At 44.3% G+C, this 13,591-nt stretch overlaps 1 protein-coding gene across 5 annotated transcripts in view; it reads left to right on the top strand.

Moving 5' to 3' along the window:
• Positions 1-5,286: 5,286 nt before the first annotated feature.
• Positions 5,287-13,591, top strand: part of LOC135363366 (mitotic spindle assembly checkpoint protein MAD2A-like) — a 30,661-nt gene continuing 22,356 nt past the window's right edge. For 3 of the 5 annotated variants that reach the window (XR_010409005.1, XM_064583918.1, XM_064583916.1), the window contains exons 1-3: positions 5,288-7,206; positions 10,657-11,029; positions 11,945-12,091. Coding sequence is in view for 3 of the 5 variants with exons in the window: in XM_064583918.1 (XP_064439988.1) it covers positions 10,957-11,029; positions 11,945-12,091 (220 nt within the window). In the remaining 2 variants the exon portion in view is untranslated. Of the gene's footprint in view, positions 7,207-10,656; positions 11,030-11,944; positions 12,092-13,591 lie in introns of all 5 variants that reach the window. The other 2 variants (XR_010409006.1, XM_064583917.1) reach the window with 2 other exon arrangements.

Genomic DNA, 13,591 nt, shown 5'->3' with positions numbered 1-13,591 from the left:
AAATCCCTCCTGTTTTCGTGGACGTCTATTTCCTCTGTGTGTGACCTTCGCTGATACAAAAAACAGCTGTTCACCATTTTCTATGTAATGTCTTTTTACATGGATCAGACTTTGTATGTCAAACTGAATTCCGGGGTGCCACAAGAGACTTGGGTAGAAAACCCTACGTTTGATTTGGGAAAGAAAATTCTCTGTACTGATGGGAATAATTGCACCATTATACAGCTTTATTATTCATAAGCTGGCTTAGTCTTTGAAATGGAAAATTATGATCTAATTTAAATTCACACATTTAAGATATTAAGCTGATCCCTGCTGTGCAACAGCTTGAAGCGTGTATTCCAACACCGTCCTCAGAAAACTATTTCACGTGAGCCCAGGGCTGCTAAGAGTAAAAGGTGATTTTATTAAGTGTGATAAGACTTCCAAAGACCATGAAAAGAAATAACCCTTCCTCAAAGATCAATTGCTAACATATTTACATACAATACACAAAAGTACTGCCAAAGTAATTTAAGAAAACTTTTTTTTTCAAATTGCCCCCACAAATATCTACTGGACACATGCTACATCGCACTCACTATGCTTTATGACAGTGTTATTCTAGAAGGATTCCTGAGGTGGCCTCCACGGATCCTTCTCCTGGTGTTCACACCCTGTTGTGATTCCCCTCCCCTTGTGTGAAGGCAGAAGCTTGACTTGTTCCCCACAAACAGAATATGGCAAAGGTGATGGGATGTATGTAATTATGTGTATGTGATTGCATGGTTATGTACATAAGATTATAGTCCCGTCTCGCTGGGGTCTCTCTCCCTTGCTAGCTCCAAGGAAGCAGGCAGTCATGGTGGGATAATGAAGGCAAGGAAATGAAGGCGGCTTCTTGAGGCAAAGGGGGGCTCCCAGCCAACAGCCTGTTGGGGTCCCAGCCAGAACTCAGCAAGAAAAAGAATCCCTCGGTTCTACAACCACAAAGAATTGGATTCTGCCAACAGCCTGAGTGCACTTGGAAGCAGATCCTTCTCCCACTGACCCTCAGATGAGGCAGCTCTGGCTTCCCGCCCGGTTGCCTTGTGAGACCTCCCCTGAGCAGAAGACACTGTTTAGCGGAGCCTAGACCCCTTATTCACAAAAACTGGGAGATGACAAATGTGTGTTGCTTCAAGCCACTAACATTGTGGTAATATTGTTACAAAGTAGTAAATAACTAGGTCCTCAGTCTTTCTTTGTCTTTCTTGACCTTGAAGTCTTGGAAGCATACAGGCCAGTTATTTTGTACAAAGTGCCTCAAACTGCGTGTGTTTGTTTGGAAATCCCTCAATCCGATCCTCAGGATTAGATTTAGGTTCAGGAATAACATAGAAGTGATGTTGTGTCCTTCTCAGAATATCCTATTTAGAGGTTTATATGCTTGGTTTGTCCCAATATAAGTGATATTAAATTGATCACTTGGTTAGAAAGGTATCCATAAGTTCTCTCCATTGTAAAGATACTATTTCCCCATGATGACTAATAAAAAACTTATGAGGAGATACTCCATTCATCATCAAACTCTCACTGATTAGTTTTAGTAACCATTAATGATTCTCTTACTACATAATTCCTTTTGTATTCATTAGTTAGCATTCTACTGTAAGGAACATTCTCTTCTTTCCTATTTACTTACTTATCTAGTGATTGACTTATAGCAGAGTGAAATTACAGTTTCTTATTTTAGTCAGCTGTTAAAATTTGTTACTATTACTGTATCCCAATTTTGATATTTAAATTGCCCTAGATTTGTCCATTGGAAGCTCCCTGCAGATATATCCTCTGTCCTTCTGATATATTGCCATCTTTTCAAGCCTTTCTAATTTTCTAGCAAAACAAGATTTTCCAGGCTTATCTAATACTTTCTGTGTCCTAGACCTGGAATTTTTTCTCCACAGACTTCTGATTCCTTTTAAAGTGAAGAATGGTTTTTAGACACCAAAATCTGGGTACTAACTGTACTCATTGCTACTGGAATGTCATAGCTTCTAGTACTTCTCAGTGACAGAGCTGAAGTAGATACAGAGATATATCCAACAAAATATGTGTAAGACAAATATACTAAAAACTACATTACTGGGAGACATTTTAAAAGACTAGAATAAATGGATAAATCCACTATGTTCATGGATTATAAGACTCATTATTATTAAGTTGTCAATTATGAAAATGTCTTAGCATCTTACAAGGCTGCAAGTCTATATATTGGCTGGGATTGTGGTCACATCTGGGGCTCGAATGGGGAAATATCGACTTCTGCACTCACACAGGTTGTTAGCAGAATTTAGTTCCTTGTATTTGTAAGACTGAGGGATCCATTCTCTTGCTGACAGGAACTCCTTGTAGGCTGTCAGCTGGAAGGTACCCACAGCTCTTAGAAACTGCCTGCATTTCTTCATCATGTGGGATTTCTCCCCGTGATACAACTCACACCCACACACAACCCCACATGTTTAATTTTTAACCTCCAATTCCATTTCAACACCACAATGTACCTTCTAGTCTTCCCCCTTCAATAGTGAGGAAACTGGATCATAAGTGCAAATATATTATAAGTGCAAATATATTAATTTTCTCAAGCCTGGAATACACTGGAAGGTTGCAAAGGGGACAGAATATACTGTATGGGATTTGAATGAAAAAAAAGCAGGTCAGTCACTGATATGAGGAATTCTTAATCGCAGGACACAAAGTGAGGGTTGCTGGAGTGGGGGGTGGGGTGGGAGGGATGGGGTGACTGGGTAATAGACACTGGGGAGGGTATGTGATCTGGTAAGCGCTGTGAATTGTGCAAGACTGTTGAATCTCAGATCTGTACCTCTGAAACAAATAATGCAATATATGTTAAGGAAAAAAAAAAAAAAAGGAAGAAGAAGAAGGTAGCAGGAGGGGAAGAATGAAGGGGGGGAAATCGGAGGGGTAGACGAACCACGAGAGACGATGGACTCTGAAAAACAAACTGAGGGTTCTAGAGGGGAGAGGGGTGGGAGGATGGGTTAGCCTGGTGATGGGTATTGAGGAGGGCACATTCTGCATGGAGCACTGGGTGTTATGCACAAACGATGAATCATGGAACACTACATCTAAAACTAATGATGTAATGTATGGGGATTAACATAAGAATAAAAAAATTAAAAAAAAAAAGCAGGTCAGGAAAGATTTCATGACTCCTGTAATTCACATTCCTTTTTTTGAGAATTTGATCATCATTGATTTATTTTTTTCTAGTTGTATGATCAAAACCTCAAGAGTAGAGGTAGGTAGAAGTCAAATCATGCAGAACTTTGTAAGCCACATTAGAGAGTTTGGGTTTTATTCTACTACGACGGGAATTGGAGGCCTTTCTGTTAGGCCTCCATTGTGCATTTGTTTGTTGTAAATAGCATGAACAGCATTTTTAAAGTTATTTCCTGATAATGTTTATTATTTACTCAATCTTCAACTCATTCTAAAACAAGATTGGAGATGCTTAGGGCAATCCATACCAGTAAGTTAAAACATTAAAAAATCTATCAGATAGGGATAAAAAATAAAATGGAGCTGGGAAACAAGAGGTCAGGGTGAGGTCACCTTTAAGAACTTTAAAGTTACAGAGATTTGTTACAAATTTTATCTGAGATCTCTGGAGACTAGAACAGTTTGAAATAACTCATCCCCCAAACCACTGTGATATGCTCACTTCAAGTAACCAGCCTTCACAAGAACCCCCAATCTGCCATGTATACCACACAGAATTCAGACTCGCCAATGGCAGAATCCACGGATTGTTTTTCTTGCAGTAACTTTTCAGAAAACTCTCTGGTTTCTGATAATTTAACCCTTTCAGGTTAAGAGAAAAATGGACAGTTAGATAGTGCTTGTTTATTTAATCAAGGCAGCCAGCTGAAGCAAACAATTCAAGCCAAAAATTCACTTCATTTTTTGTAGGAAAGTATAGTTTTAAATTATAACTGACCCTCTGTTAGGAGAAAGGCATGGATTTCCACAGGGAAAAACTGAGCACTGAGGACAAAGTCTCGAGTTCACGAGCACTGTAATCACACATCAGGATCACAGAACTCGCATTTTAAAATCCGATATAATTTATTGCACATTATTTCACATTCTACTGCTTTGCTTACTTTTTGTTGGTTTGTGGTTACTTGCATACATCAGTAAAGTTTCAGAAAAACTATAATTGTAGAAGGACAATTATTTAATGCAGGAAGGATAAACCATTGCATTGGCGGATTGGAAGACATTTTTTAAAGTTCTTATATTATCAATTTAATTATGCATTTCTATGTAGTAATACTCATTCTATGAGTAATGTCTAACATTCTTGCCAAGAATAGTTTGAAAGGACTTTGTTAAAAGTATGTCAGCTAAATCACTATGGGTATATCACTGCTAATGGTGTCGTTCACACGTTGTGAAACATACAACTCCATATTTCATTCTGCCCCCAAATTAGGTCATTGCAAAATACCGTTATTAAAACTGCAAATTGCGGGACAAGGAGATGGAGATGAGAACAAAGCAAAAGGAAGACACCAATTCCTTTTTGGAAAGCATGATTGGGATAGGACAAAATAGAGTAGGAAAGCTGAGCCCTTTGAAACGGATACTTTTTTGTGGGGTGTGTGTTAATTCCATTTAAATATAAATGACTAATAAAACTTGGGCTAACCAGTCTGCTCTGTACTATCCCCGGGTAGCGTCTATGCTCTCTAACCTAATTGTACAGAGGTTCCCTTGTCTTCTGACTTCATACACAAACCATGATGATTACTTCAGTTTTACCTTTTCCTTTTCCCAGAAAATCTTGTTGCAGTCATAAAAAGGGAATGTTTGATGCAAAGACGCCTACTTTATAATTATTTGTGGTTATTAACAACATAGTAATTACGGAAATGCCTTTGTTGGAAGTTACCCACCAGGAGCCGCAAATCCGTGGCACACCCCCCCGGGCTGCCTGGGCTCGGAGGAAGGTCGATCCCTGCACCTTCCAGACCCAAGCCCTGGGGAGGAAAGCGAGGCCGGGCGGTCACTGTTCACTCAGACCTGAGAAAAGTCGCCAGGGTAGCCGCACCTCTTACTTTTGGTGGAAGGTTCCCCTAACTCCAGCTTTCAGGACTTGGGATGGGCGCACACATCGCGACTCTCCCTTTCGTACTGTGGGGCACTCTGCGAACACACCCCCAGTCACCTCTGCGCGCTCCCCCGGAACCCGCTCAGCCCACAGCGCACCCCAGCGGCCGAGCGGCCTCCTTCCAGCGGCGGCCACTTAGCGGCCGGAGAGCTCGCCAGTTGCCTCCGCCGCCGCCTTGGAATCTGGGGACCCGACAGACGGCGAGACCCAGCCTCCGCCCGACCCCGGCGAGGCCGCGCGGCTGCTGCGCCTGCCCCACCCGCCGCACCTGGGAGCGGTGATCACCAGGAGAGGTGGGGCGTGGCGAGCGGCTGGCCGGGCGCCGGAGCAGCTTCGCCAAAAGCCAGCCGGACCGGCGCAAGGCGGAGGGGGAGGGTCTCGGGGCAGAGGCCGGCTCCTCCGAGGGAGAGACCCCAGCTGGGGTGGAAAACGGCACAAACCAGCTGCACAGACGCTGGGCGCGGATCATGGAGCGGGCCAGCCCCGGCTCCGGGGAGTCGAAGCTGCAGCGGGACCAGGATTCCGTGGAAGCGTGGCTGGATGATCACTGGGACTTTACCTGCTCTTACTTTGTTAGGAAAGCCACCAGGTAAGAAGAGGACCCCTGGAAGACCCACCCGGGGCGCTGAGAGTGACCTGGGGGCTCATCTCTCTCCCTTACTGAATTTTCCTCTTCCTTTACCATTAAACGACCTCGGTTCCCAGGCCCTTTGCTTTTGAAGTAGGTCTTTGGTCCTGTTAGGGTGTAGACACCTCGACTTTATGGCTAGTACAGTCGAAAAGCCCAAGCGTGGGATTCGATCCAACTTGCTCAAAAAGTTCAATGCAAAAATGTACATGTGGACCCCCCCCCCACACACACACACACAGCCCGGCTGCCCCGGTATTCCCTGAGAGCAAGATTATTTACATACATCCGCGCTCACGGGCCTTCCCCCAGCCCTTCTTTAGCCTCCTAGTCCCCCTAAATCTCCTCAGCGAAACCAAAACAGTTTTGAGCCCCTTCCCTGCGGCTCCGGAAGCACCATTTCCAACTCGGTCCCAGCAGCTCCGCTCCTCCCCCGTCCCCCCTCGCCCTGGCCCTTGGCGGGCGGGGAAGTCGGGGTAGGGGCGAGACCACGAGGAGCCCAAAGGCAGCAACATGCCGGAGTCTTCCCAGAGTAAGCGCTGTCGCCTTTTGCCCCTTTCCAGTCCCTTGCTTGGCCCGGCGCTTCCTTTCACTCTCTCTTGCTCCCAAGGCGGCGCCGCTGAAAGGGCTCCGCAGAGGGGTTCGCGGCGCGCACACAAAGGGCGCTGGGGAGGCGCGGCGGGAGCCGACAGCGGGGCGCTGACGGGTCCCGCGCAGCCCCAGCCGACCCCAGAGGCCAGCTCTTCCCGGTCGAGAGCCAAGCGCCGGGCGGCCGCTGCCGAGGGCGGGGAGGAGGGTGCCTGTCCTTTGGGAGGTGGCTGCCCGGGGGGCAGTTGGGGCGCGCGTGGGAAAGGCTCCCGTAGAGTTGGGGAGGAATTGAGGTTGAAGCCGAGGAAGGAGGGGCCGGAGCAGAGAGTGGAGGCGGGCGGATGCCCTGAAGCCTGAGGAGTTGGTGAGAAGCCGCTGCGCGGGCAAAGGCTTCTACACGCGGACTCCGACTGACTCCAGGACGCGCCTCTTTGGAGAAGAGTCCCGGACCCGCCGCCGCCGCCGCCGCCGCCTCCAGGCAGCGGCCGTCGGGCAGCCGGCGCTGGCTGCCTTGGCCGCCAGGAAAGCGCACTCAGGGCGGTGATGGTGGAGCGGCCGGCCGAGGCTCGGCGCTGGGCTCCCCCCCGCCGGCGTTCGGCCTCCGCTCTGCCGGGCGCTCCCCGCCAGGGGGCGGCGCAGCGCGGAGCGAGCGGGCTGCGGCGGGCGGCGGCCCGGTGGCGGGGTCGGTAAGGGAGCAGGCTTGGAGTCACCGCCTCCCCTGGGCACGTCGTCGCCCCCCGGCGCCTCCCGGAGTCCAGAGTCTGCGGAGGCCGCGTGGTCTGCACTTCGACCTTCCTATGTTTGCTGTGTTGCCCTTTGGAGACAAAACAAGGTAGTCCCTTCAGCATCCCCCCACTTGCCACTTTACCTTGGGGGCGCGGGGCTGGGTGCTGGCTGGGGGCGCCCAGCGGGGGCGGGGGGGCAGAGGGATGCTTCATTGAAAATGGACTGTCTGATATTTTTGTCTTCCTTTATTCTCTTACGGTGTATTCCTTTGGGATTTTAGAAGGGGCTCTTTTTAAGGCAGTTTCTCCTAAACGAGTTTGTGTCGATTTCATCCCTTTCGGGGGTTTTGGACCGAGGCGATAGCTTAGGGCAAATCTTATCTCTTCTGTTTAATTACTCCGCCCTCCTTTTAAAGTCCTCTTTCCCCGCTTTGGCTGTCTTCCTTCAAAATCTGAATCTGGAGCAACCAGAGGATAAACCCTGAAAAGAAAAGTGGTTTCTTTTCAAAGGACAGTTTCCTGCGAGTTCGGGGTGAGGCACGAAGGCCATCTAGATCTGGAATTATTGATTGTTGTGGGCCCCCAGTTTTCAAAGGTCACCTGCTACTCCGAGGCCATCTGTCCCTAGTTTCCTTTCACCCTTGCACACTTCCACTTTTCTGCCCCCATTGAATGGGGAGCGGGCAGGAGAGCTGGGCTGATTTTTTTCAGTGTGTCAGGCTGTTCTTTGGAGATGTTCTGTAGGCAGATTATTAGTTGAAAGAAAAAAGTGATTTGTCTTACAAATCAACATCAGTGTCCTCTTCTTTTTTTCCTTCTCTCCCTTTAAACACAGAAACTTAGGATAGTTTGGTGATCTTTTTAAGTAGTCATACATAAGAACACTTCACTCAGAGCCTGCCAAATCTTTGAAAGTAACATTTTATTGGAAGTTAAATGGAAGGGGTTACATTTAATTTTCTTTTCACATTACCTTTTCTCCCAAGTAGCACAGGATTACAGTCCTCATTTCTCAAAGTTACACTTTTCTGTGTAAAATTCAGATCATCTGAAACTCTATATAAAGACTTTTTTAGTTACGGTTTTTATATTATAGTTGATGTTGACAATAGGCTGACCACTTTCTATGACATGTATGTGTATATATATTCTTATATATTTCTAAGAGTTTATGTTGAGTAAAACTTGGAAAACGAAAGTGTAAAATATTTAAGAGTAGTACAGGCCCTCATTAAGTATAAAGTGCTGAAAGTTGTCAGTTTAAAGAATACGATCTAAGAGCTTGTGTGTAGTCAGAGGTTCCTGTTTGGGCTTATATTTGGTGGCATTAACTAGAGATTTAAGATTGAGAGATTAGACAGTAGTTGATTATAAAAATTCCAAACTTCTAAACCCAGTGTGATTCATATGGTTGTGGTAAAAACTTATTGCAGACATTTTAACTTTATAGCTAGGATTTTTTTTTTTTTCTTTTAACTAGAAGCTGTTACTCTGCTTTTATCCTGTTTGTTACACTCTGTAAGTGTAAAATGAGTACTGTGTGTGATTCAGGACCCCATGAGACAGTTCTGTAGAAACATTTAACATGTTTTTAAATTTAAAATAAATTTGGATTCACTTAGATTGGCCATCTGTGCCGGTAAACAGGCATGTTGATGGAACTACTTCCATGCATGACATTCATGCATGCTTTTTTATCCTATTCCCAAACTGAATGATCTGTACTCAGTAGTAGTCACTGAACAGAATGAAGGTTTCTGGCATCCCTAAATTCTCATTTAAATACCCGTGAATTTTGGTTGACCTTGAAAGCAGTTCGGCTGCTATATTACATTGTTTCCTATAACTATCTTCAAATACAGAGCTAAGCACCTAGTTCAAAGCTACAAGCTTGGAGCATAGATGCTTTTTAGTAATCACAGCCTGTTTATGTGAATTTGAGTGTCAGTTGAACAATTCAGAACATAATCTATTGGCATAAAAATTAACTGGAGACTAGTAAACTACAACATATGGAAACTCCCACCCTCACCATTCTAGACAACTTTGCAGTTCTACCCGCCTGAGATACTACTGTGTTAATTAAGGGCTCTAATCTTCATGCATTTGCAAATGAAGGCTTCCGGGTGCTAATGCCACTTTAACAGCTGTTGTTATTCTTGACAGCATATTAAAATAATGTTACCTTTCATTAGTTACTAATCATTTCTGCCATTGTGGGTTATGTTTTAGATCATTTAGTATTGTAGGGGTAACGTGATTGACTTCTTATTGCTTTGTTTTGTACTAGGCAAAAGCTTGAGAATATTTGACATATAATGGAAATAGGAGTTACTAATGAGGACCAGTTTGACCGCTTGGATCAAAGTCCAGAAACCGAAGTTTTACACTTCCATGTAACTTTCTATGAGAGACTTTTTACTTGACACTGCAAAACTGTGCTGAATTAGTTGACATTCTGGGTCCTGTGTTTGAGACTTTTTTCTTTTCTCTTTTCTTTCTTTCATATTTTTTTCTTATCTCTAAAAGCTGTAACATTTTTATTGGCAAGATATTTGTATTAAAATCAGATGATGGATATAAAATAAATATTGCCATCCACTTTTTAAAAACACTGTTTCTGTAATTACATAGGAATATCGTTTTCAGTTTTCAAACAAATGATTTGTTAAGCATATTTTATTAAGCTGTCAGTAGTGTTGAAGATAATAAAACCCTGTGGTTATTGACTCAGTGTGACTTTAATATTATTTATAATATTTTTTATGATGGTAATTCTGATGCAGTAATGACCTTTTCTTTTTGTATTGTTTATAAACAGGGTTCATATGTGTATCAGATTCTTTCCTCCTAAAAGAAGCTGTAGGAGCCCTTATAATGATGTTTCTCATTGCCCTTCTATCGCTAGTGTTCTCAGGGTTTCAAATTCAGATCCGTTTTAGAGTCTGCAATGCAAGGTCATGATTCCTAACAATGTGGTAGAATTAATGCAGTGGCAATTATTCATATTTGCATATCTCAAAATAAATCTATTTGCTTAGCTAACAAAAACTTAAGTAGGCATATAGTACAATTCAGTAGCTTTTTTTCAGATCTGTGAAAATGGCTGATATTTTCATAAGATCATGTTTTCAACACCTCAAGGTGTACAATTTTTAGCATTTTGAATATGGTGTGCAACAAAATTTTCTTTTAAAGTAATTCCACGTAAATATTTAAGTATTTAAAATATCTGAAACTGACCCTCCCCCCTCTCATGTGCTCTCTCTCATTCTCTCTCTCTCAAATAAATAAATTCTTTTTTTTTTTTTAAGGTTTTTATCCATTTATTTGACAGAGAGAGACAATGAGAGAGGAAACACAAGCAGGGGGAGTGGGACAGGGAGAAGCAGGCCCCCCGCGGAGCAGGGAGCCCGATGCGGGGCTCGATCCCAAGACCCTGGGACCACGACCTGAGCTGAAGGCAGACGCCCAACGACTGAGCCACCCAGGCGCCCCAATAAATAAAATCTTTAAAAAAAAAACCCAAACCAGGTTTTGGCGTCTTCTTCCCTCAGGCCGGTCTAGTAGACCACAACTACACACGCCCAGCCGGGACCCTGCGGAGCTTGACCACCCAGAACTGGGCGACCACGCCTACCCCCTGCGCCTGCGGACAGGCCAGCTCCGAAAAGCGCCCAGAGGACCTGCAGGCCCCGCCCCACGGGGCGGGGCCTAGAGGCTCATCGCGCCTGCGCCGAGGCCCGAGGGCGTGCTGCGCCGTTACTTTTGAAACGAGTGGCGGGGAACTGCTGTGGGCGTCTCCGCCGTCGCTCTCTGCCGGGGGGAAGCGCACTCCTTCGTCTGTAGGACTGGCCATGGCGCTGCAGCTCTCCCGGGAGCAAGGCATCACCCTGCGCGGGAGCGCCGAAACCGTGGCCGAGTTCTTCTGTAAGTCCTCCTCGCGCAGGCCGGAGGGCGGGGTGAACTGAGGCCAGGCCGCCCGGTAGGCCCGTGGCTCAGCCACGGAGGCGGGGGAAGCGGTAGGGGGCGGAGGGGAGGCCGCGAGGCCGCGAGGCCGAGAATTAAGCTCTCTCTGCCCCAGCCTCCTGCCCGGCGGGAGAATCTAGGAAGAAGCGGATGCAGACGCCGCCTCCGGGCTCCTTGCTAATGGTGGAGCTTGAGGCCTAGGTGCTGCTGAGGCCTGCGGCGCGATGTAGCCCCTCCACCTGCAGCGTTGCTTTCAACTACAGAGCCAGGCCCTTTCCGCCCGCCCCCAGCCTCCGCGACTTAAGAGGGCGTAGGGCCGGGGTGGGGGCCACGTATATTTTTAACAACCCCTCGGCCCCTCTTTGATTCTGGTATTGGCGGTGATGGACTAGATTTAGGAAACGCCATTCCGGACCAGGACAGTTGTGCCTTCTGATAGAATCTGGCAGGACTTGTGAGGAGAAAAGGAGGAAAAAGAGGGAAAGGTTTGCTGAGAGCATTGCAGAGAACAGTTAATCAGTTGCTAACTGAGATGCAAAAGCCTATTTTGACACCCTCTAACCACATAATCTGAATTGGGACTTGGATTACAGTGAGTTGTAGTACTACTTTGACAGTAGATTAATGCCGTTTGGCGCTTTTCTCTTTTTTTGCCACAGAAATGCAGGTATCGTGTTCTCTCTTAATTAGAAGCAAGGTTTTAAGAATGTTTAATGCCACTTTTTACCTACTCTGCTTTCAGCAAAACACCCACAAACACGTTAAGGCATTTATGGTTTTATACCATTAATGAAACGTAGCCACATCTAAATATGTTTTATTTTCCAGAGTTACAAAGTGATAATGACTTTTCTTTAACATTCCTTTTGTTTCCAGCATTTGGCATCAACAGCATTTTATATCAGCGTGGCATATATCCATCTGAAACCTTTAATAGAGTGCAGAAATATGGACTCACCTTGCTTGTAACAACGGATCCTGAGCTCATAAAATACCTAAATAATGTGGTGGAACCGCCGAAAGGTATTTAATTGTTGCAAACCATTTTGAGTTTTGCAGGCCTTGTAGAAACCCATATTTTCTGGCATCTTGGTGGTCATTTTTCAGCTCTGTACAAAAAGGTATAAAACACTACAGCCTCAAATATAGTGATTCTTAATTGGAAGGAAGCAAATAATATATAAATTGAAAGAAAGTCCACCCTTCCCATACTGCAGTTTGAGTGGGTTGAATATTTTGATATTAGGAATCTGATATGGCTTCACAAAACTGTCTCCATCAACTTCCTTAGAAATGATTTTTGCAGTTCATGTAGCCAGATGGAACAAGTTGGAATTTTCTGTCCTTATGATGGTGTTCACTATCGGAGAAAAATCCACTGTATATTTTTAACATATATTTTCTGTAACTGCCTAGAGTTTAAAGCCATCATTACTTAAAGGAAAATAAAATTGGATCCAACCTGGAAACTAAACTTAAAGAAAAGAACTACTAAGTAATAGAGCACCCAGTAGAGTTTTATTTTTTATATATTTCCATTTGTCTTTTTTAAAATCCTGCCTTTAATCAGTAAGCCTTTTCTATCTGAACACTCACTGTTTTTCTTTAGCTCAAGAAATTACTGTATTGAATCAATACTTGTTCTCCATCTATTCCTTTTTCCCCTCATATTTTTCTCTACTTAGGATTCTCACTTCTAATTTTTCTGTTGTAGGATGTTTCTCCCTAGCTCCCCATTTGATCTTCCAAAACTAGTTCCAAAAAACACTAGTCATCATTTTTTCTTAATTCATGAGTCATATATATTTCTTTGTATCAAGTAGCTTTATTTTTAAAATTAGATTAATTGGGTTTTTTTTTTTGGATTATCTTCAGGGCTAAAAAGTAAGATTATTAGTAAGCAACTAATAATCTATATCATCTTAATTTGATGGAGAAGCAAGCCCCACCTAAGCTACTGGTTTTTGGGTTGTCTCCTTTAAGACTACACTGAGGATATTTCTTCACCTCGGATGTATGCAGACCTTCCTCTTTAATTTCTCCCTTTTATTTTAGTTAAAATGGAGGAATTGCTCTTCTTAGAGGCAAATTGTTCAATCTGAATCCCCATTCTTCTAGCCTTAAGGATTTTATCCTAGTTCTTCTCTGGTATTTTTGATTTCTTTGTTTTGATCTCTCTTCAGTTTTAAAAGAAAAAAATTTCCACCCACCCCAAATCCTTAAGTTACTACCCAATTTCTTCCTTTTCAGAGCTAAATTGAGAAAAAGTTGATATATGTCAAGAAAAAGTTGATACATACGACAGCCCGTGTCTAGCAAGTGGCTATTTTTGTACTGCCTGCAAACTAAGAATGTTTTCAGATTTTTTTTTTTTTAAGATTTTATTTATTTGAGAGAGAGAATGAGATAGAGCATGAGAGGGGGGAGGGTCAGAGGGAGAAGCAGACTCCCTGCTGAGCAGGGAGCCCGATGCGGGACTCGATCCCGGGACTCCAGGATCATGACCTGAGCCGAAGGCACTCG

This window comes from Mirounga angustirostris, unplaced genomic scaffold, assembly GCF_029215605.1.
Source record: "Mirounga angustirostris isolate CCGP_5_RB_7025 unplaced genomic scaffold, mMirAng1.0.hap1 SCAF_137, whole genome shotgun sequence".
Classification (NCBI taxonomy): domain Eukaryota; kingdom Metazoa; phylum Chordata; class Mammalia; order Carnivora; family Phocidae; genus Mirounga; species Mirounga angustirostris.
Note: the sequence above shows the minus strand (reverse complement) of the source record. Positions and strands in the feature narration are given on the sequence as shown.